The 17,247-nt window shown below is 39.2% G+C and overlaps 1 protein-coding gene across 1 annotated transcript in view; it reads left to right on the plus strand.

Annotated features, from left to right (window-relative positions):
- Positions 1-17,247, plus strand: part of vangl1 (VANGL planar cell polarity protein 1) — a 53,175-nt gene that overhangs the window by 22,738 nt on the left and 13,190 nt on the right. The window contains exons 2-5 of the mRNA XM_020510604.2: positions 1,481-1,761; positions 4,094-4,226; positions 10,551-11,155; positions 16,698-16,831. Coding sequence (XP_020366193.1) covers positions 1,691-1,761; positions 4,094-4,226; positions 10,551-11,155; positions 16,698-16,831 — 943 coding nt within the window. The 5' untranslated portion in view covers positions 1,481-1,690. The remainder of the gene's footprint in view (positions 1-1,480; positions 1,762-4,093; positions 4,227-10,550; positions 11,156-16,697; positions 16,832-17,247) is intronic.

Genomic DNA, 17,247 nt, shown 5'->3' on the forward strand with positions numbered 1-17,247 from the left:
AGCACACTCCTCCATTGCAGTATAAATGTTGGCTTTCCACTGAACTGGTTTTCTTGCAAATTGTCCTGATAAGTACAAAGAAAAAGCATTCACAAGATGTGTCTCTTTTCAGCAATATTCAAATTCTGTCCTACCAAATGACAGTTTGATTACTGTTATGGCAGCCATTAAAGTTGGAATGCCTGTATGAATAAATCTGTATGCACTTGGATCAAAATATTATTACTAATCAATTTAACAAGTAGCATGAATAATTTTAGGTCTGCACCATCTATGGCAATGAAGTTTCAAGGTTATGTTTAAGTTTTCTCTGGCAACCTGACAGCTTTAATGAAATGTGTTCCCATCTTGATAAGCTTTAGATGTCAGTAGTGATGTTCTAATATTCATGCTTAGCATTTTTTCCTGTTTTCTATGAAGCAGCTGACTTTGAATATTTGCATCTGCACATTAGTCAAAGGATGTTTCTGCCAAAGATAATAAAATCTTCTGATCATTCAAACTGAGCAATAAACCCACAGATTTAATGTTATTGACTACTCTCCTGCTTGTACAATTGAAGTTAAAGTTATAACAGTCTTGTCTTTAATTCAGGCTATGAATTTAATATAGAACATGTTATTTCTTGTCATTCATTTGCTGTTTCACCAACCACATCTTATATGATTACTGTAACACTACAATGCAGCACATAATCTGATATTTCTCATTGCAGTTTTAACCTTGTTGGCAGTTGCTTTCCACTCGCAGTAACGCTTCTGTTGTCATATAACTTCTCAGCTTCAATCAAATTGGTTTCGACACTGCATGTAATGCAACTCTAATATGGTGTCATGCTCAGCTTAAAAAGTGCTCATCGGCTTCACAGAACCCAGAACACATCCTGAACTTGAAGTGGAGTCAATTTAAATGTTTTAAATTCTCCTCTGAATAGTGTCAAAACATTTAGATTTTAATTACTGCAAGAGAAGCTCTGCGTGTGCATGAGGAACTCTTGTTCATTGTTCTCCTGGAGAATTCTAATTGTTCTTGATGCTAAAAATGAGGGACTACCTTATTGGATGTGGCTCTGCAACCATGGGTCTACGACTTAGTTTTTCAGCTGATCAGTTAATCCAGTTGAGTGTAAAAAAAGGTATTTTTAACAATGTAGTAATCACAAAATAGGGTGACTTGTAAAACAGATTAGAATTCCAATGAACACCTACATCTCTTTTTGTGCTTTCTGGTTTTCTTTATGTTCAGATAACACTTCCTACTGTGCCCTGGAAGACTTAACTATGGATATGTTTTTGTTTAACAGCTGGGTTTAGACCTTCAATTTACAAAAGTAATTGTATTGTTTCCTTATTACTGACTAGGCAAAATATATGTAATTACCAAATATGTCACTGTTACCTACTGTGCAATAATCATGATGAATTGAATTTTGAGGCATGCTTTTTGAAAAATATTTTGCTTACGTGTGTTCTTTCTGCAGGTTAATGTTTCTTCACGAGAGACCCATGGTTAGTTTTCAAGATAGACCGGTTAAAGAACTATGCTGCCAAACTACTAACTGTCCCAACTGGCCTGAACAAGACGATTCACAAACCACTGATTGGCTCCTGGAAAGCCAGAACAAAAACTATTAGCGATCCATAATAATCCAAAATCGATCTGTCTTCCAGTCGGCAAAGAATCTGTAACAATGGACACAGAATCCACATATTCTGGATATTCCTATTATTCAGGCCGCTCCAAGAGTTCTCACAGACATGGGTAGGTACTGTTTCTTTAAAATAGCTTGTCTTACTTTCAGTGTAATAACAGCATGGATCGTTTTTAAGAGGTAGCCCAATGTCAGTTCATGTGGAAAAGAGTCGGAGGAAGGGAAAAGAGCTCTTATTCGTTCAAAGTTCAAGGATTAAATTTTTCTGCCCCTTGATTTTCACTGAAACTCACCATAAATTTCGTAATGTAATATTCAGATCCTTTGTGAAAATCTCAATCTTATGGTGAAAACTTTTAATTAATTGTTATTTACCATATTTAAGAAGTCTGCACAAATCCATTGCCCAACAAAGTGGGTCCATAATTTATAAACTTGTGCATCTTTGTGGACTCCTGCAATGTGGCCCCTTCTGTGTGCAGAAAATTCACTTGTCTTCTTTACACCGTGCTGCTTTTTTTGTGCTGCTCCTCCTGCTGCTCTGTACATATGATATTACTGCTTGGGGTGTTGGAGCTGAGTTACTCACCACAGAATTCTGAGCCTCAGACCTGCTTTTGTGGCCACAATATTATGCCTTTGTCCAGTTAGGTATCTGGGCAATGGTAACCCCTAGGATGTTGATTGTGAGATATTCAGCAGTGGTTGTTCTTTTGAAAATTAAGGTGAAGTGATTAGAATTTATCATTGTTACAACCTGGCACTGTGTGGCATGAATGATATTTGGCATTTATCAATCCAAGCCTGACTATTGTCCAAGTCTTGTTACAGTCCGGCACAAGCTACTTCAGTGCCTGAGATGCTGGGAGTGTTACTTAACACTTGCAGTCATTTGTGGAGATTTCCATTTCAATCGTTATGATGGAAGGAATGTCATTGATGCTCCTGAAGATAGTTGTACCTTTTGACACTCCCTGAGGAACTCCTACAGTGATGTGCTGGTGTTGAGATGAATGGCCTACAAAAACTACAGCTATCTTTTGTGCTAAGTATGCCTCTGACCAGTGAAGAATGTTCTCCTTGATTTTCACTATCTTCAATTTTGTCAGGCCTTCTTGTTTGCATAGTTGGTCAACTGCTTCCTTGATGTCAAGCATAGTCACTCATTCCACAGCTGGAATTCATTGTTTTTGTTCATGTGTGGGGAAAAGATACCCGTGAACTGATCTGGGTGGCCCTGACAAAATGTAAATTGAGCAACAGTGCATAGGTTATTGCTATGTAAGTGATATTTGATATCACCATCGATGACACGTTCCATCACTTGACTTAGAGTACACTGATAGGGCGGTTATTGGCTGGATTTGATTTATTCTGCTTTTTGTGCACTGGACGTATCTGGGTAGATTTACAAAAGCACTTCACGTGTTAAAACTCATTGGGTCATTAATTCCATGAGTTTGGATGCGTGCCATTATTGAGGATTCAGTCCATATGAGATGTGACGTGACCAAAATTAAGTGTGTGTTAGATGAGGGAAGAGCAAGCTGAGTTTGGGGCTTTGCAGAGAGCACTGTTTTCAACCCCTCTTCTGTACCTGGGCCGCACGGCGGCTCAGTGGTTAGCATTGTTGCTTCACAGCACTCGGGACCATGGTTCAATTCCAGCCTTGGCGCCTATCCGTGTGGAGTTTGCACAACCTCCCTGTGTCTGTGTGGGTTTCCTCCAGGTGCTCTGGTTTCCTCCCGCAAGTTAGGTGGATTTGCCATGGCAAATGCAGAATTACAGGGATAGAGTAGAGGGGTGGGTGTGGATAAGGTGTGCTTCGGAGAGTTCAATGTGGACGCGATGGGCCAAATGGCCTGCTTCCACAGTGTAGAGATTCTAATTTCTGAGTACCTCTCACTGCTGACTGCTGGAGGACTGCTTCCTGTGTATTCCTATAGATGGGAAATACTTCATTTTCCTTCCATTAATTTATAATATATTTTATAACTGAGTTTTATGAGCATGATTTTACTGCAGTGTTTTTGTTGTTGCATGTTTTCTGATTTTTTTTTGCCTCGATCATGTTCTGTATGGGCTTGATCCCTTTAACCATCTGTTAGTTTATCTAACCCTAAACGTGGTTCACAATATTCACAGTACTATTCTTTTTAATGAACACTTGCTTAAAATTGTTTCTCTCACAACCTTATAGGAATCTTCAAGGGAGGATCACTTTTGTAATCCCATTTGTTGCATCAAAATGGGAGGTAACCCTAATATTCAATTATTTAAGCTAAAACTGATGTGAATTGAAGTTTTAGAGTGGGGACATGTTGTTTAATATAGCAGAATCTCTACTGAATTGTGTTACCACTGGTGTCAGCTGTGATATGAAATAGTCTAACATAAGTTCTGTAGCAGGGACCAAATTCCCTATTTTTTTGCCTCTTTCAGTGAAAGGAGCCGGGATCGGCAAAGATCCAGAAACAAAGATAGTAGCCGGTCTGAGAAATCTGTTACCATCCAAACGCCACCAGCAGAGCCTCTGCTTGGCAATGAGTCAACTCGCGGAGATGAGACAGTACAGGTAACGCTTGGACATATTTATCAATTTCGGAAATGTAAACTGGACCATAGGATGTTGCTGCTGTAAGATTGGGGTATAATTTTATTTAATGAAGTCTCTGAAACCAGACATCAGAAAGCCAATGAGCATTAGTATTTTTATTTGTAAAATTCTAAAGTTTATCTGATACGGTCCCTTTTCATTTGATTTACTAGATAGCTACACACGTAAAAATATTTTTCACCAGCTAACTCGCAGTTTTGCTGTCTTGACGTTGTCTCGTTTGTTGTTTTTCCTTTTGTTTCTGTCTGTTTGTTAGAGCAAACTGTGAGCTAAGCTATTACTGTAAAAGACTCTGGGCCCTAACAACATCCAACTGTAATTCTAAATGTAACTGCATCACTAGTTGATCTGATCCAGCAGAGTTGTAATGGTAATGTGGAAAGTTGCCTAGATGTGTCCAGCCCACCAAAATCAGTGTAGATCCAATCCAGACAGTTAGTGTACCATCGGTCTGTTTTCAGTCATCAGCAAAGTAATGAAGGGATTGTAAATAGTGCTGTTGCTCGGTCCTCATTCAACAATGGCCTGCTCGCTGCTCAGCTTGGGTTCTGCCAGGGCCACTCAGCTCCAAACCACATTATAATCTTTTCTAGACTTGGATAAAAAAGAACTGAATTCGAGAGCGGAGAGTGACTGTATTTGATGTCAAGTCAAATTGATTGAATGTACCAAATGGAAATTGATGCACTCAGTCGTTGGAGTCATACCTAGGACAAAGAGAGATGATCATGATTGTTAGTAACCAATCATCTCAATCCATGGAATTACTTCATGAGTATCTCGATAATGTCTTTGATCCAGCCATTTTCAGCTGCTTCATCAACAAGCTACTGTCCAGTAAAAGTCAGAAGTGAGCGTGTTTGATGATTGTGCAGTGTTCAATTCCATTTGCAACTCTTCAAGTATGGTAGCAGAACTTGTCCCCTTGCAGGAAAAAACCTGCGCAGCATTCAGTCTTTGGCTAGTGAAATCAAAAGTAAAATTCATGTCACGCTAGTACCAGGCATACATCATCTTCAAAAAGGAGAATATAACTATTTCCCTTTGATGACTAGTGGCATTAGTACAGATGAATTATACAACAATGACATGGTAGAGGATGATCAAAAACTTAACTTGGCTAGCCAGGCTACCAGAGAAGGTCAGAGGCTTGGAGTACTGCAATGAGTAACTTCTGACTACAAAGTCTGTCTGTGATCTAGTAGAACTAAATTGGGAATATGATGGAATGCTTTGCACTTGCTTGGGTAAGTGCAACTTCAGTAATATTCTTGACTGTTCAGCATCCCATGCATCACTTTAAACATTCACTCTTTCCATCACCAACACACAAAAACAGTAGTGAGTACTATTTACAAGGTGCATTACAGCAAATCTCTGAGGCTTCTTTGACAGCAACTCACCCAGGCACCTCTGACAGTACCTTCCAAACTCTCGATCTCTACCACCAAGAAGAACAAAGGCACTGAGACCTCTGAATGTCACCACATGCAGATTTCCCACCAGGCCACAAACCATTCTGACTTGGAACTATAATACTCTTCCTTCACTGTCAGGAGGTCAAAATCTAATAACTCCATCTCTGGCAGCATTATTAGTGAACCTTTGCAACATTAACTGCAGTAACTGAAGAAGGCAGTCACTATTGTCTTTTGAAAAACAATTATAGGTTAGCAATATTTATAGGCCTTGCCAGTTGTACTCAAATGCTTACACAGAGGGGAAAAGATCTTGTGCTGATGTGCCATTATGTTTGCCATTATAGTCTTACAACTTGCTGGACAATGAAATTCACTGACAAGCATGCTGAGGAAGAATTAGTGTACATGCCTGCGACATAGAAACAGGAGTTGGCATTCAACCCCTTAAAGCTACACTTCCAACTCAATTAAAACATAGGTGATTTGTGGAAAACTTCAATTACCCATGATTGATCAATATCATTACCTGATTTTTACAAAAAAGCTGAATTCAGTCTTGAGCATTTAAATTGGACCAGCATCTACAGTCTTTTTGGGAAATAAAATTCCAGACATCCACTATTATTTGTCTGTAAATTGCTTCGTAATTTAACTCCTGAATGATCTAGCTCTAATTATATCCTCTTGCCCTCTTGTTCTGAATTTCCCCAACCAGAGAATATAGCTTGACTGTATTGACCATTAAGCTCTTTCTAACATATAGCATACAGAGCTCTCAGGCTTCCATATTTTGTAGTTTTGCAATGTCCTGTTTACTTTAGTACTTGAATATGTTTGCTGTGTGTAATAGTCATTTGAAAGCCTCAGTAATCGGTAGCAGTTCCATCTCATAATGGCTGTCACATAAAGAGTAATTTCTTGTCCAAATTGACTGAAATGTAATTGCCCATGCTAAATAAATTTGCTGCTCGAAGTCTTGGCCAGCCATTGACCCTGTACTTGATGGCCTATGCTTGGTCATTGTCCCATACGCATTAAATATTTTGCTGTTTGCTACATAAGACCATACGACATAGCAAAAATCGGGTCTGCTTTGCCATTCAATCATGGCTGATAAGTTTTTCAGCCCCATTCTCCTGCTTTCTCCCCGTAAACCTTGATTCCCTTGACAATCGAGAACCTATCTATCTCCATCTTAAATATACTCAATGACCTGGCCCCCTCAGCCTTCTGTGGCAGTGAATTCCATAGATTCACCGCTCTCTGGCTGAAGAAGTTTCTCTTTATCTCTGTTCTACAAGGTCTTCCCTTTACTCTAAAGCTTGCCCTCGGGTCTTAGTCTCTCCTACCAATGGAAACATCTTCCCAACATCCACTCTGTCCAGGCCGTTCAGTATTCTGAGAGTTTCAATTAGATCCCTCCTCATCCTTCTAAACTCCATTGAGTATAGACCCAGAGTCCTCAAAGGTTCCTCATAAGTTAAGCTTTTCATTCCTGGGACCATGCTTGAGAACCTCCTCTGAACCCGCTCCAGGGCCAGTACCTCTTTCCTGAGATATGGGGCCCAAAACTGCACACAATATCCCAGATGTGGCCCGATCAGAGCCTTATAGTGCCTCAGAAGTACATCCCTGCTTTTATATATATGACGTTGCCCCAGTTTTTGTTCACAATTTCCTTATCTCTCCCTCGGAAATCTTTTGGTTCCTTTGGTCATCAATCTCATGGCCTTATGTGAATCATCTCCCTGTCTCATTCAACTATTGGTGGCAGAGTCCAGAGCACTTCAGCTTAATTCACTCTCAATGCATATGCATCTCTTTATATTTTAAAATCTAATGCAAAGCCATCTTTTTGACTATCTCTCATAATTGTAAGCCCCAGTGTCCTATCTTTTATCTATTCTAATAATCCTTTAAGATCAGAAGGCTTAGGAATGAAGTATGCCATTCAGCCCATTGAGTCTGCTCTATCATTCAGTGGCCGACTTGATTTGTTCGGCTCCATTTCCTTACCTTTTCCCCAGAACCCTTGATTCCCTTAAAGATTAAACATCTGCCTGTCTCAGCCTTGGATATATTTAATGACTGACCATCAACAGCCCTCTGTGGTAAAGAATTTCACAGATTCACAGCACTCTGAGAGAAGAAATTCCTCCTCATCTATATCTTAAACGTGCAATCCCTGAATCGGCGATTATGTTCTCTGATCCTTAACAATCTTGTGTGTTTCAATAAGGTCCGGCCTGTTTCTTGTAAATTCCATTGAGTACAGGCTCAACCTCTCCTCATAAGACGGTCCCTCCGTATCTGGTATCAACCTACTGTGGACAGTCTCCAGTGCTAGTCGATCTTTGCTTAGGTAGGGAACCCAAAACTGTTCAGTGTTCCAGCTTTATTTACTAGTGTCTTGCATAGTTTTAACAAAACCTATGTATTTTTGTACTCCATTTCATCTGAAATAAAGGGCAACATTCCACTTGTCTTTCCTATTACCTGCTGAACTGCTAGCGTTTTGTGATTCATGGATGAGGACTGTCAAATCCCTGTGTTCTTTAGCTATCTGCAGTTTTTTTATCACCTCCTGTAAAATGGCTTAAAGGATTTTCTGGATTGTATAAATGCAAGTTTTTATCAATGGTTGAAGTAAAATGTGTTGGGCAAGTGGTTTGTATTTGCATCATGTGTCTGTGTAACCTTTGTTCCACCCCACGGCCTTCTCTGCTGACAACTTTTTTTAGTCTCTGACTTGGGTTTTGGTGTTCAATCATAATATTTGCCATTGTCAGAGCTCGTTTGGAATGGGAAAACATTCACTAAAGTTCATGGCTGTGATCATTTTTGTAAAAAATGTATTCGTTCAATAAATATCACAATGTTTGATTTTTTTTAAAAACTAGGTGGCAGGCTTGTGTAAATTTTGTCGGTGAAGAGGTAACAAAGCCAAGTAATCCTGGAACACTTATCAACAACAAACATGTCAAACTGTGCTCTTGCCAGAGTATACCCATTGTGGCAGTTCAACTTCAATTCACTAAAGATCATAATCAGTGTGTTCAGTTTTGCACTTCACGGTTTGGGCAGCTTAGGGAAGTTAATGGGATTATTTGAGTTGTGTCTAAAGGCATTTTCTACAGAGAACTGAGGTATTTGCTGCTGAAGCCCCAGGAGAGAGAGCACCAGATGATGCATGTGCAAGGCAGAATACGTTTGTTGTAAGAGAGAGAGAATTTTCTATTAAATATGTTAGCCAGAATCTAAATAGTTTTAAATGTGCTGAGGTTCACCATCTTCATCTTTCCGGGGTCTTGCACAATGTCTAAACATAAGAACAAAACTATTCAGAGGAAAGATAGACAAGGATGTTCTTAAAGAGATTGCAGCAGCAGTCTTGGATTCATACTTGCTTAAACAGGAGGCTTTATTTAAAATAATATAGAGTTAGACAGCATGGAAACACCCTTAGGCCCAACTCTTCTGTGCCAACCAGACATCCCAATCTGACCTAGTCCCATTTTCCAGCATTTGGCCCATATCCCTCTAAGGTAATGTTGTTATTGTACCTGCCTCCACCACTTCCTCTGGCATCTCATTCCGTACATAACCACCCTCCGCATGAAAAAGTTACCCCTCTGGTCCTTTTTAAAATCCTTCCCTTCTCACCTTAAACCTATGCCCTCTAGTTTTGGACTTCCCTACCCTAGGAAAAAGACTTTGACTGTTGATCTAATCCATCCCCCTCACGATTTTACAAACCTCTATAAGGTCACCCCTCAGCGTCTGATGCTCCAGGGAAAAAAGCCCCAGCCTACTCAGCCTCTCCCTATTATTCAAACTTCCCAGTCCCAGCAAAATCATTGTAAGTCTTTTCTGCACCCTCTCAAGTTTAACAACATCCTCCCTATTGAAAGGTGACCAGAATTGTACGCAGTATTCTAAAAGTGGTCTCACCAATGTCCTGTCCAATTGCAGCATGACATCCCAACTCCTATACTCAATGCACTGACCAATGAAAGCAAGCATGCCAAATACCACCTTCAACCCTGTCTACCTGCAACCCCACTTTCAAGGAACTATGCAGCTGCACCCCCTAGGTCTCTTTGTTCAGCAACAATCCCCAGGGCCCCATTCTTTGAAACTAAGTAATATTACTGACCTTTTTAGTGGTAACATTGGGCAAGATGATCTGAACAATGTGTGCGATGGTGAATTTGTCAAGACTAAGTGCATACTGATGAGAAAATCAGGATACAAAAAACAAAGTGGGGGTTTCAATAACAAATTAGGGGATTATTTTCTCCTAGTCATTGTAAGGGCAATATGGAAATATTTCCTCTGACTTCTAGTTTTGGAAAAGGAGCTTTTTAGAGCATATATCCTCCAACTAAGTGATTAAGTTCTGAGATTCACACACTTGCCTAATAAATAAACTGTTTTGAATTTCTCCTGTAATATTTTGATCATATCTACCACTGAAGCTATAATTTTGGTCTCAAAGATGGTAGCTTTAAATGAATAGTTAACAAATAATTCTTATCACAAAATCAAAAGTATTGCAGTAGCATGGATGCAAATAAACAGAAGCTGTTTGATTTCAGTAGATCATGAGATTGTTTGGGGTGTCTGGGCTTCGAAATGTAGATTTGATACCAGATGGAAAGTTGCTGAAGATCTTTTAAACTTACTGATTTAGTAGAGAACTAACACAGTATTGGCATTTATTCAGAAAATATATCAAAACTCTCCAAGACTGTGTTAAAGATACTTTTTTTTTAAAAAACAATGACATTCTACTTCACTTAGTCTCTGACTTCAGTAAAATTTGTAAAGTGTAGTTCTGATCATTGCATTTTACCTGCAGGATGATAACTGGGGGGAAACCACAACAGCCATCACTGGGACGTCCGAACACAGTATATCGCAGGAAGATATTGCAAGGATCACAAAGGATGTGGATGATACTGGGCTAGACTGTACCCGACACTTAGGAATAGCCATTGCTGCTGTGCTTGGAGTATTGGTCTTTTTAACTCCCATTGCCTTTATGGTTCTGCCTCAAGTTCTTTGGCGTGAAGTACTTGAACCTTGTGGTACTGTATGTGAAGGGCTATTCATCTCTGTTGCCTTCAAGCTTCTCATCCTTCTCATTGGAACGTGGGCACTCTTCTTCCGCAAACCAAAGGCACAGATGCCACGTGTTTTTGTGTTTCGGGCACTCCTGATGGTGCTAATATTCGTATTTGTGGTTTCTTATTGGCTTTTCTACGGAGTACGCATTCTGGACTCAAGAGATACAAATTACCAAGGAATTGTTCAGTATGCAGTTTCACTGGTAGATGCCCTCTTGTTTATCCACTACCTGGCAATCGTACTTCTGGAATTGCGTCAGCTGCAACCCATGTTCACTGTGAAAGTGACCCGATCAACTGATGGTGAATCTCATTTCTACAGTGTAGGTGTACTGAGGTATGTGTCGTACAGCAGCACTGTTTGCTATACTTAATTTCTGTTATCAATTTTTTTTTGTTGTTTTATTTTTCCTGCTATTGTCTTCAAACAATCTTAGATGAGTCCAATGAGAATGTTTAGAGCTCAAGATGAAATTGAAATATCCATGAGAAAATGAGCACGAGTTTGTAATTAATGCATTGAAGTTTCATATATATAAATTAACACTGAATGTGGATTGATTGACTCTTGGTTGTTTGAAATGTAATGCTCAGATATAAATAGCTGAAGTTATTGCCATTTTCTTTCCTATACAAAATTGTTGCTCAGACTTTGTAAACAGTCAGAAGAAGGGACAAGTTGGAGTTTGGTAGAATCCAGACAACTGCCATCAGTGTGTGAAGTGTTTACCTTTCAGTGAAAGTGCTGTACCTCCTTCTATTTACAGTTTGCTTACATCTCTACACTTACATGGCATCATTTCAGTTTGGTGATTGGGTCGCATTGCAGATGTCTGTTTGTATTGTTCTCTTGTGAGTGTTAATTGCCTGTGAAAGAACCTCAAGGTTCATACTTGAGGTTATTGTCAAATTTGTTCTGCATCACAATAAGCGATTGCTAGATTTAAAACAAAAGCCTGCAGTTAGAAAAAAACATTTACCAAAATATCTGTTCAATCTTCCTAACTTGACTAAGGGAATTTGCTATACACCAAGTCCTTGTTATCCACAGGGGATAGAGTATGTACCTCCTGCAGATAACAGAAAATCACCAATACTGCTGTAATGGAAATCCCCTATCTACTGCAGGGAGCACGTGATCTGTTGGGGCATTAAAGAGGAAAAAATAATTGGGTCTGGGCCAACTTTACGAGGGTGCAGATCTGTTAATATTGAGGAAACAGAGCACTGTTTGTGCTTCATATTGATACTGTTAATTATCAGGTGTAAAGCGGCTTATTTCATGTTAGATGTTGTAGCATCAGTAAGTCCTACATTCTCCTCTGTTCCTGTGATCAGGTGGAATTGATTCCATCCCAATTCCAATTTCTTTATTGTTTTGCGCTACAAGCAAGAGTAAAATGGTCGTTTTTAAAAATGTAGCATTTTGACTTGCCGGTTTACCATTGTGGGATGAAAAGAACAACTGGACATACTGTTCCTGTGATTCCACTTTTGTTAACATAAACAGCGACAAAATAGAAATTGGTGGTAAAGCTCAGCAGGTCTGGCAGCATCTGTGGAGAGAAATCAGAGTTAATGTTTCAGATTGAGTGACCCTTCCTCAGAACTGGAGGAACAGAAGATTCAACTATTTTAATAAATCTTAAGACCGGTAGAACCAACATAGCCGGTTATCTTCCGCTGTCAATAGATGGCTAGAAGAGAAGTCCCTCTGATTGTAGATAAGCAAGTTAAACCTGTATTGTTATCTACTGGTTCCTGCAATGGTAACGGAAATGTTATCAAATGGCACCAAGCATGTCACTGAACATGATGCAAGTGTATCAGTTGGTCTGTCCACTTTTGCCTGGTGTGTGTTTTTTTTTTTATTTTTTCTTATTTTTGTCTTCATGATTTCTTTGTTTATTTTTCTGGTTTGTATCAATTATCATTTAAAATTCATCTCCATTCATATTTTTTTCGGACCAAAATGCCTGTAGGCCATGACACTATCAATATTATAATGTGTTGCATTCATCTAGAAATACTGATTTGACTAAGCTGGGGATTTTAAAAGGCAGAAAGTTTTAGGGAGATTTTTGTGATTCACAGGACAAAGTGGGTTTCTTCAGTAAGATTTTTTGAATGGAATCCAGCTTCAAGCTTACCTACAATTCTCTGTTTGGATTCTTTTAGTCTCACTTGAGCGCTTATCATCCAACCTTCTATGTGAAAGTCATGTAAACAATAACATCCTATACAACTGAAAATATTGTTTGGTCCAAATTAAATTTTTTGCACCACCTGACATATGAAATCCACCTTATCATCCTCTACTGACTCATGCTTCTATAGTGCAGCCTCACACAATTGCCTTTGTGTGGTTTTAACTCTTTATTCTAAAATAATCAGCAAAGACATGCCTCCCTGCCTCCATGTGATCTGAGGTCTTGGTGTTGACCTCTTTTTCTTTTTCCAGTGGGTTTCCAGGTCAGTGGATCCTGCTCTCTCTACCTAGTTTATGATCCTTCCTTTTCCAATTCACACTCTTGTATCTTCTATTTATTTGTTTTCTCTCATTGTACCTCTGTGGTCTTCTGATGATACCATTTCTGCTATTTAACCACTTTCAATATAAACACTGCGCAGATTCTTTCCAGTTTTTGTTTTTTCTCTTTCTAAATGCTGAAATGTCATTTTTTTCTCTCTGATATTGTTTTTAAACCCATGTTTGTAATGCATTTTGATGTTTATTGCTGGTTGAATTATCAATATTTTTCATTTGGCTGCTACAGGCATAAGATCAGTGTGAAAATCATCATAAGCAAAGAATGCACTCATTCTATTGTGTCACGCGGTGAATGAGGCTTCAGTTAGTAAATGACTCACTGGGGGACTCTGCTGGCAGATTTCTTGCATTGCAATTCAACTAAGATGTATCATAGCCCAATACACACCCCAACCGAGCCACTCAGGTTACTGACATCCATTGACAAATTGATGCTTAGGGCACAAGATGAAACCATTTGGACATTTAAAAACAATTATTGAATACATTTATAATCATGCAATTTTAAATAGCATGCTCTTGTTTCAAAAAGACCTTAAATGGGAGTGTGATATTTGTGAGATGACATTACTTGACCATAATCCCATATTTATTTGATCATTAATTGCTTTTATGAATTACCTGCTTTTGTACAGTTTTAATCACAAAGATGAGCTCTAACTGATCACATTCAGCCACTATTTAACACTTACTGCAGAGACTCCTGTGCCCATCATCTCTAGATTATTCTCCTAAATTATTCTCTTGTACATATGATCTCTTTAGGCATGCCAAGTGTTAACCTGCAAGCTAATTTCCTTTAATACTGCACATCTGTGAGTCATGGTTCCCACGGGGAGGGGAGGGAATAGAAAGGGTAAGCCTGTGCGTATTTTATTTCACCACTTTTGTTTCTGTCTGTCCTGAAGGCTATAACTGCTACTGCGGCACCATTTGATGGATGACTAAAGCCCTCTTGTACCTCACCATTCTTTTTGTATGCCTCATCAGTGCTACTTTCTTGTTTCTGCCTTCACATAACTTTTACACTCTCTTTATATTTCTTTCTCTGTCTCTTCTCTCTCTCACACACACTCACACACATATTCAATGACCATTGAGTCATCAGCAAAATTTAAGGGAATGCTAAAATCATTGAACGTTATCTTGGGCTTTTTCAACCTTGTTAAATGACCTCCTAAATTTCTGTACACGTTTCTTGCAACTCTGAATTTAAACTGCCGCCATTAGGACAGTTCCTTTTCCACAGTATTAAACCAACCAAAATGAAGTTACCAGTGATGGTCTGTGGTGCATTCTCATTTCATCTCTATGATATTTGACACAGCCAGCCAGACCATCCTCCTTTAGTACCCCATCTCCATTGTCCAGTTCAGTGGACCTGCTGTCATTCACTTCTACCAATATCTATCAGTTCCTATTCTGATAATCTCCTCCAGAAAGCAGCTCCCTCTCCATTTTAATGCCATCACCATGTAAATTCCTTAAATTCTATCCTTGGCTAATCCTACTGTCTCACCTAACCATCATATCTGCATTGCTGTCTAACTCTCCATTGCTGCCATCTCTTTTCAGCCTTCTGCTGCCTTGCCTTTGTGTTGTCAAACAGTTTGTCTAGTATTCAGTTCTGTGTGAAACTCCATTTTTCTCCGTTTACTGTTGGGAAGATTGAAGCTATTGTTTTCTATTCTGACCAGGGCTGAAAATACTTGCCACAAACTCTACTCTCCTCCCTGACTACTGCTTTATACGTAACCAGATGGCATGCAGACTCTGCATTGTTTATGACCCCGAGCTGAGCTTTCAATCCTGAATCTGTTCTTATCATAAAGATGTTCTGTTTCTCCAATGTTCTCCACCTAATCCAAACCTCTGCTGCCTGCACGCAACTTTGCTAATCTATCAGCTCTGTCCTTGCTGAGCCTAGATGAGCTCACAGTCCCCCAAGTGCCTTGACTTTGAAGTTTTCACTTTCATGCTTAATTCCTCCGTCATCTTATTCTTCCACCATCTAAGTTCCTCCACCCTCGTCCTCATGCCTTCTATTCCCCAGGAAATAGCTTGCTAGTTCTGACCACATGTGCATCCACATATCTTTGCTCCATTTTAAGCAGTTTAAGCTGCTTAAGTTTCAGCTGTTTACAGTTTTCAAAAATAAGCTTTTGTAAACTCTTTAAATTATGAAAGTGCCCTAGGTGTCTCTTCTGCATTCTATGAATATAATTTTGAGATTATCAATTCAACTTGTTAACACTTACTTGGGAGCAGACGCAGCATACCACCATCCCCACCTCCCAATACAACAACTAATCATTCCTTATTTGTCAACCATTGCCAAATCAAAATACACAAAACTTTCATTTCTTCCTAATTTCTTTTCAAGTTTCTCTTCCATGTCCCTCTTCTCATAAAGAACACAAAGTGCTAAAACTTTATGTCTATCAGAACATCAGCCTTTAGAAGCGTGTCTGTACTTAGCACAAATTGAAAGAAACAGTTGTGACTTTGGCTTTGATCTGTATATGAGTGAAGGAGGCATAACAATATTTCTAATTTGTTAATCCCAACTCCTCCTTTAATACAATTAGCCATTACTGTGCTTATGACCATGGAGATGGATGAAACACTGACTTTATTAGGAGGCACTAGAAGAAACAGAATCCTCAAGTAGTGATAAATGGGTTAGAAGTTGTTTGAGATAAAACTCTTGTCATTGGGACTCATGATAGAAAATATTGTTTAACCAAGTTGGACTCTACCACTCAGATTTTACTCAGACTTGCACAAAGCAAGCGCCTAGTTGAAGCATTGATTCCTAAAATGTGGATGTAAGCTGGAGTCCATTCCAGAAGACTTTATTCTGGCCTCTTAGATACCGTATAGATTGAAGAGCGGGCTTAATGGTTCCTGTTCTAATAAGTATTAAGCTACTGTGTAATGCCTCAACTCTGCTTGCTCCTGAAAACTTTAAAAGTTTGCTTCAAAACATGAAGTTTACGTACTCTGTTACAGAGAAACATAGTTTTTTTTTAGGTTCCACAATTTCCTCAGATATTGCTTTTTCACAACCTTCCAAAAGCTTTATACCATGTATTGAGCAAGTTGACTTGTACAAGATACTAAATTGAATTGTCACGTATAGCTCCGACATTGAAACAATATAACCAAGGACAAACTTTTCAAAGAAAATTGAATATCCATTTCAAGAAACTTTTAGTCATGGTCCTTGATCACTGAATTGTCAGAAGTAAGGTCTGAGGCAGAATTAATTGAACTATTTCACTGTTCCATTTCTTTTGTATTCAGAAATGTTATCCTGTGTTTTCAGTATCCAACGAGCTGCCCTTGTCATTCTGGAGAATTACTACAAGGATTTCACTGTCCACAACCCAGCACTCTTGACTGCTGCAAAATCTCGTGCAGCCAAACATATGGCTGGACTGAAAGTCTACAATGTGGATGGTGAGTTCATATAGATGTAATCCAGCAAGAATATGACCTTCAAAAACAAATATTTTCTATCTGTCCTATGCTTTGTTTTAACTGACTTGCTAAGTGACCATAAATAAGGTTTTTAATACATGAAAATATAGTAAACAGAATTATGCTGTACAAAAACAAAGTTGCTGGAAAAGCTCAGCAGGCCTGGCAGCATCTGTGGAGTAGAAAACAGAGTTAACGTTTCGGGTCCGGTGACCCTTCCTCAGACCTGATGGTGGCTGGGAAAACACTAGAACACTGTAGCAAGCCAGAGACAGAGACACTGGCCAGGGAGCAAGGCAGTACATTGAAGTGGCAGGCAACAGGTAGTTCAGGGTCTTTTCTGCCAGCAACTACCGGTTGCCTGCCACTTCAATGCACCACCTTGCTCCCTGGCC

This window comes from Rhincodon typus, chromosome 11 (genome assembly GCF_021869965.1).
Source record: "Rhincodon typus isolate 14 chromosome 11, sRhiTyp1.1, whole genome shotgun sequence".
Lineage (NCBI taxonomy): Eukaryota > Metazoa > Chordata > Chondrichthyes > Orectolobiformes > Rhincodontidae > Rhincodon > Rhincodon typus.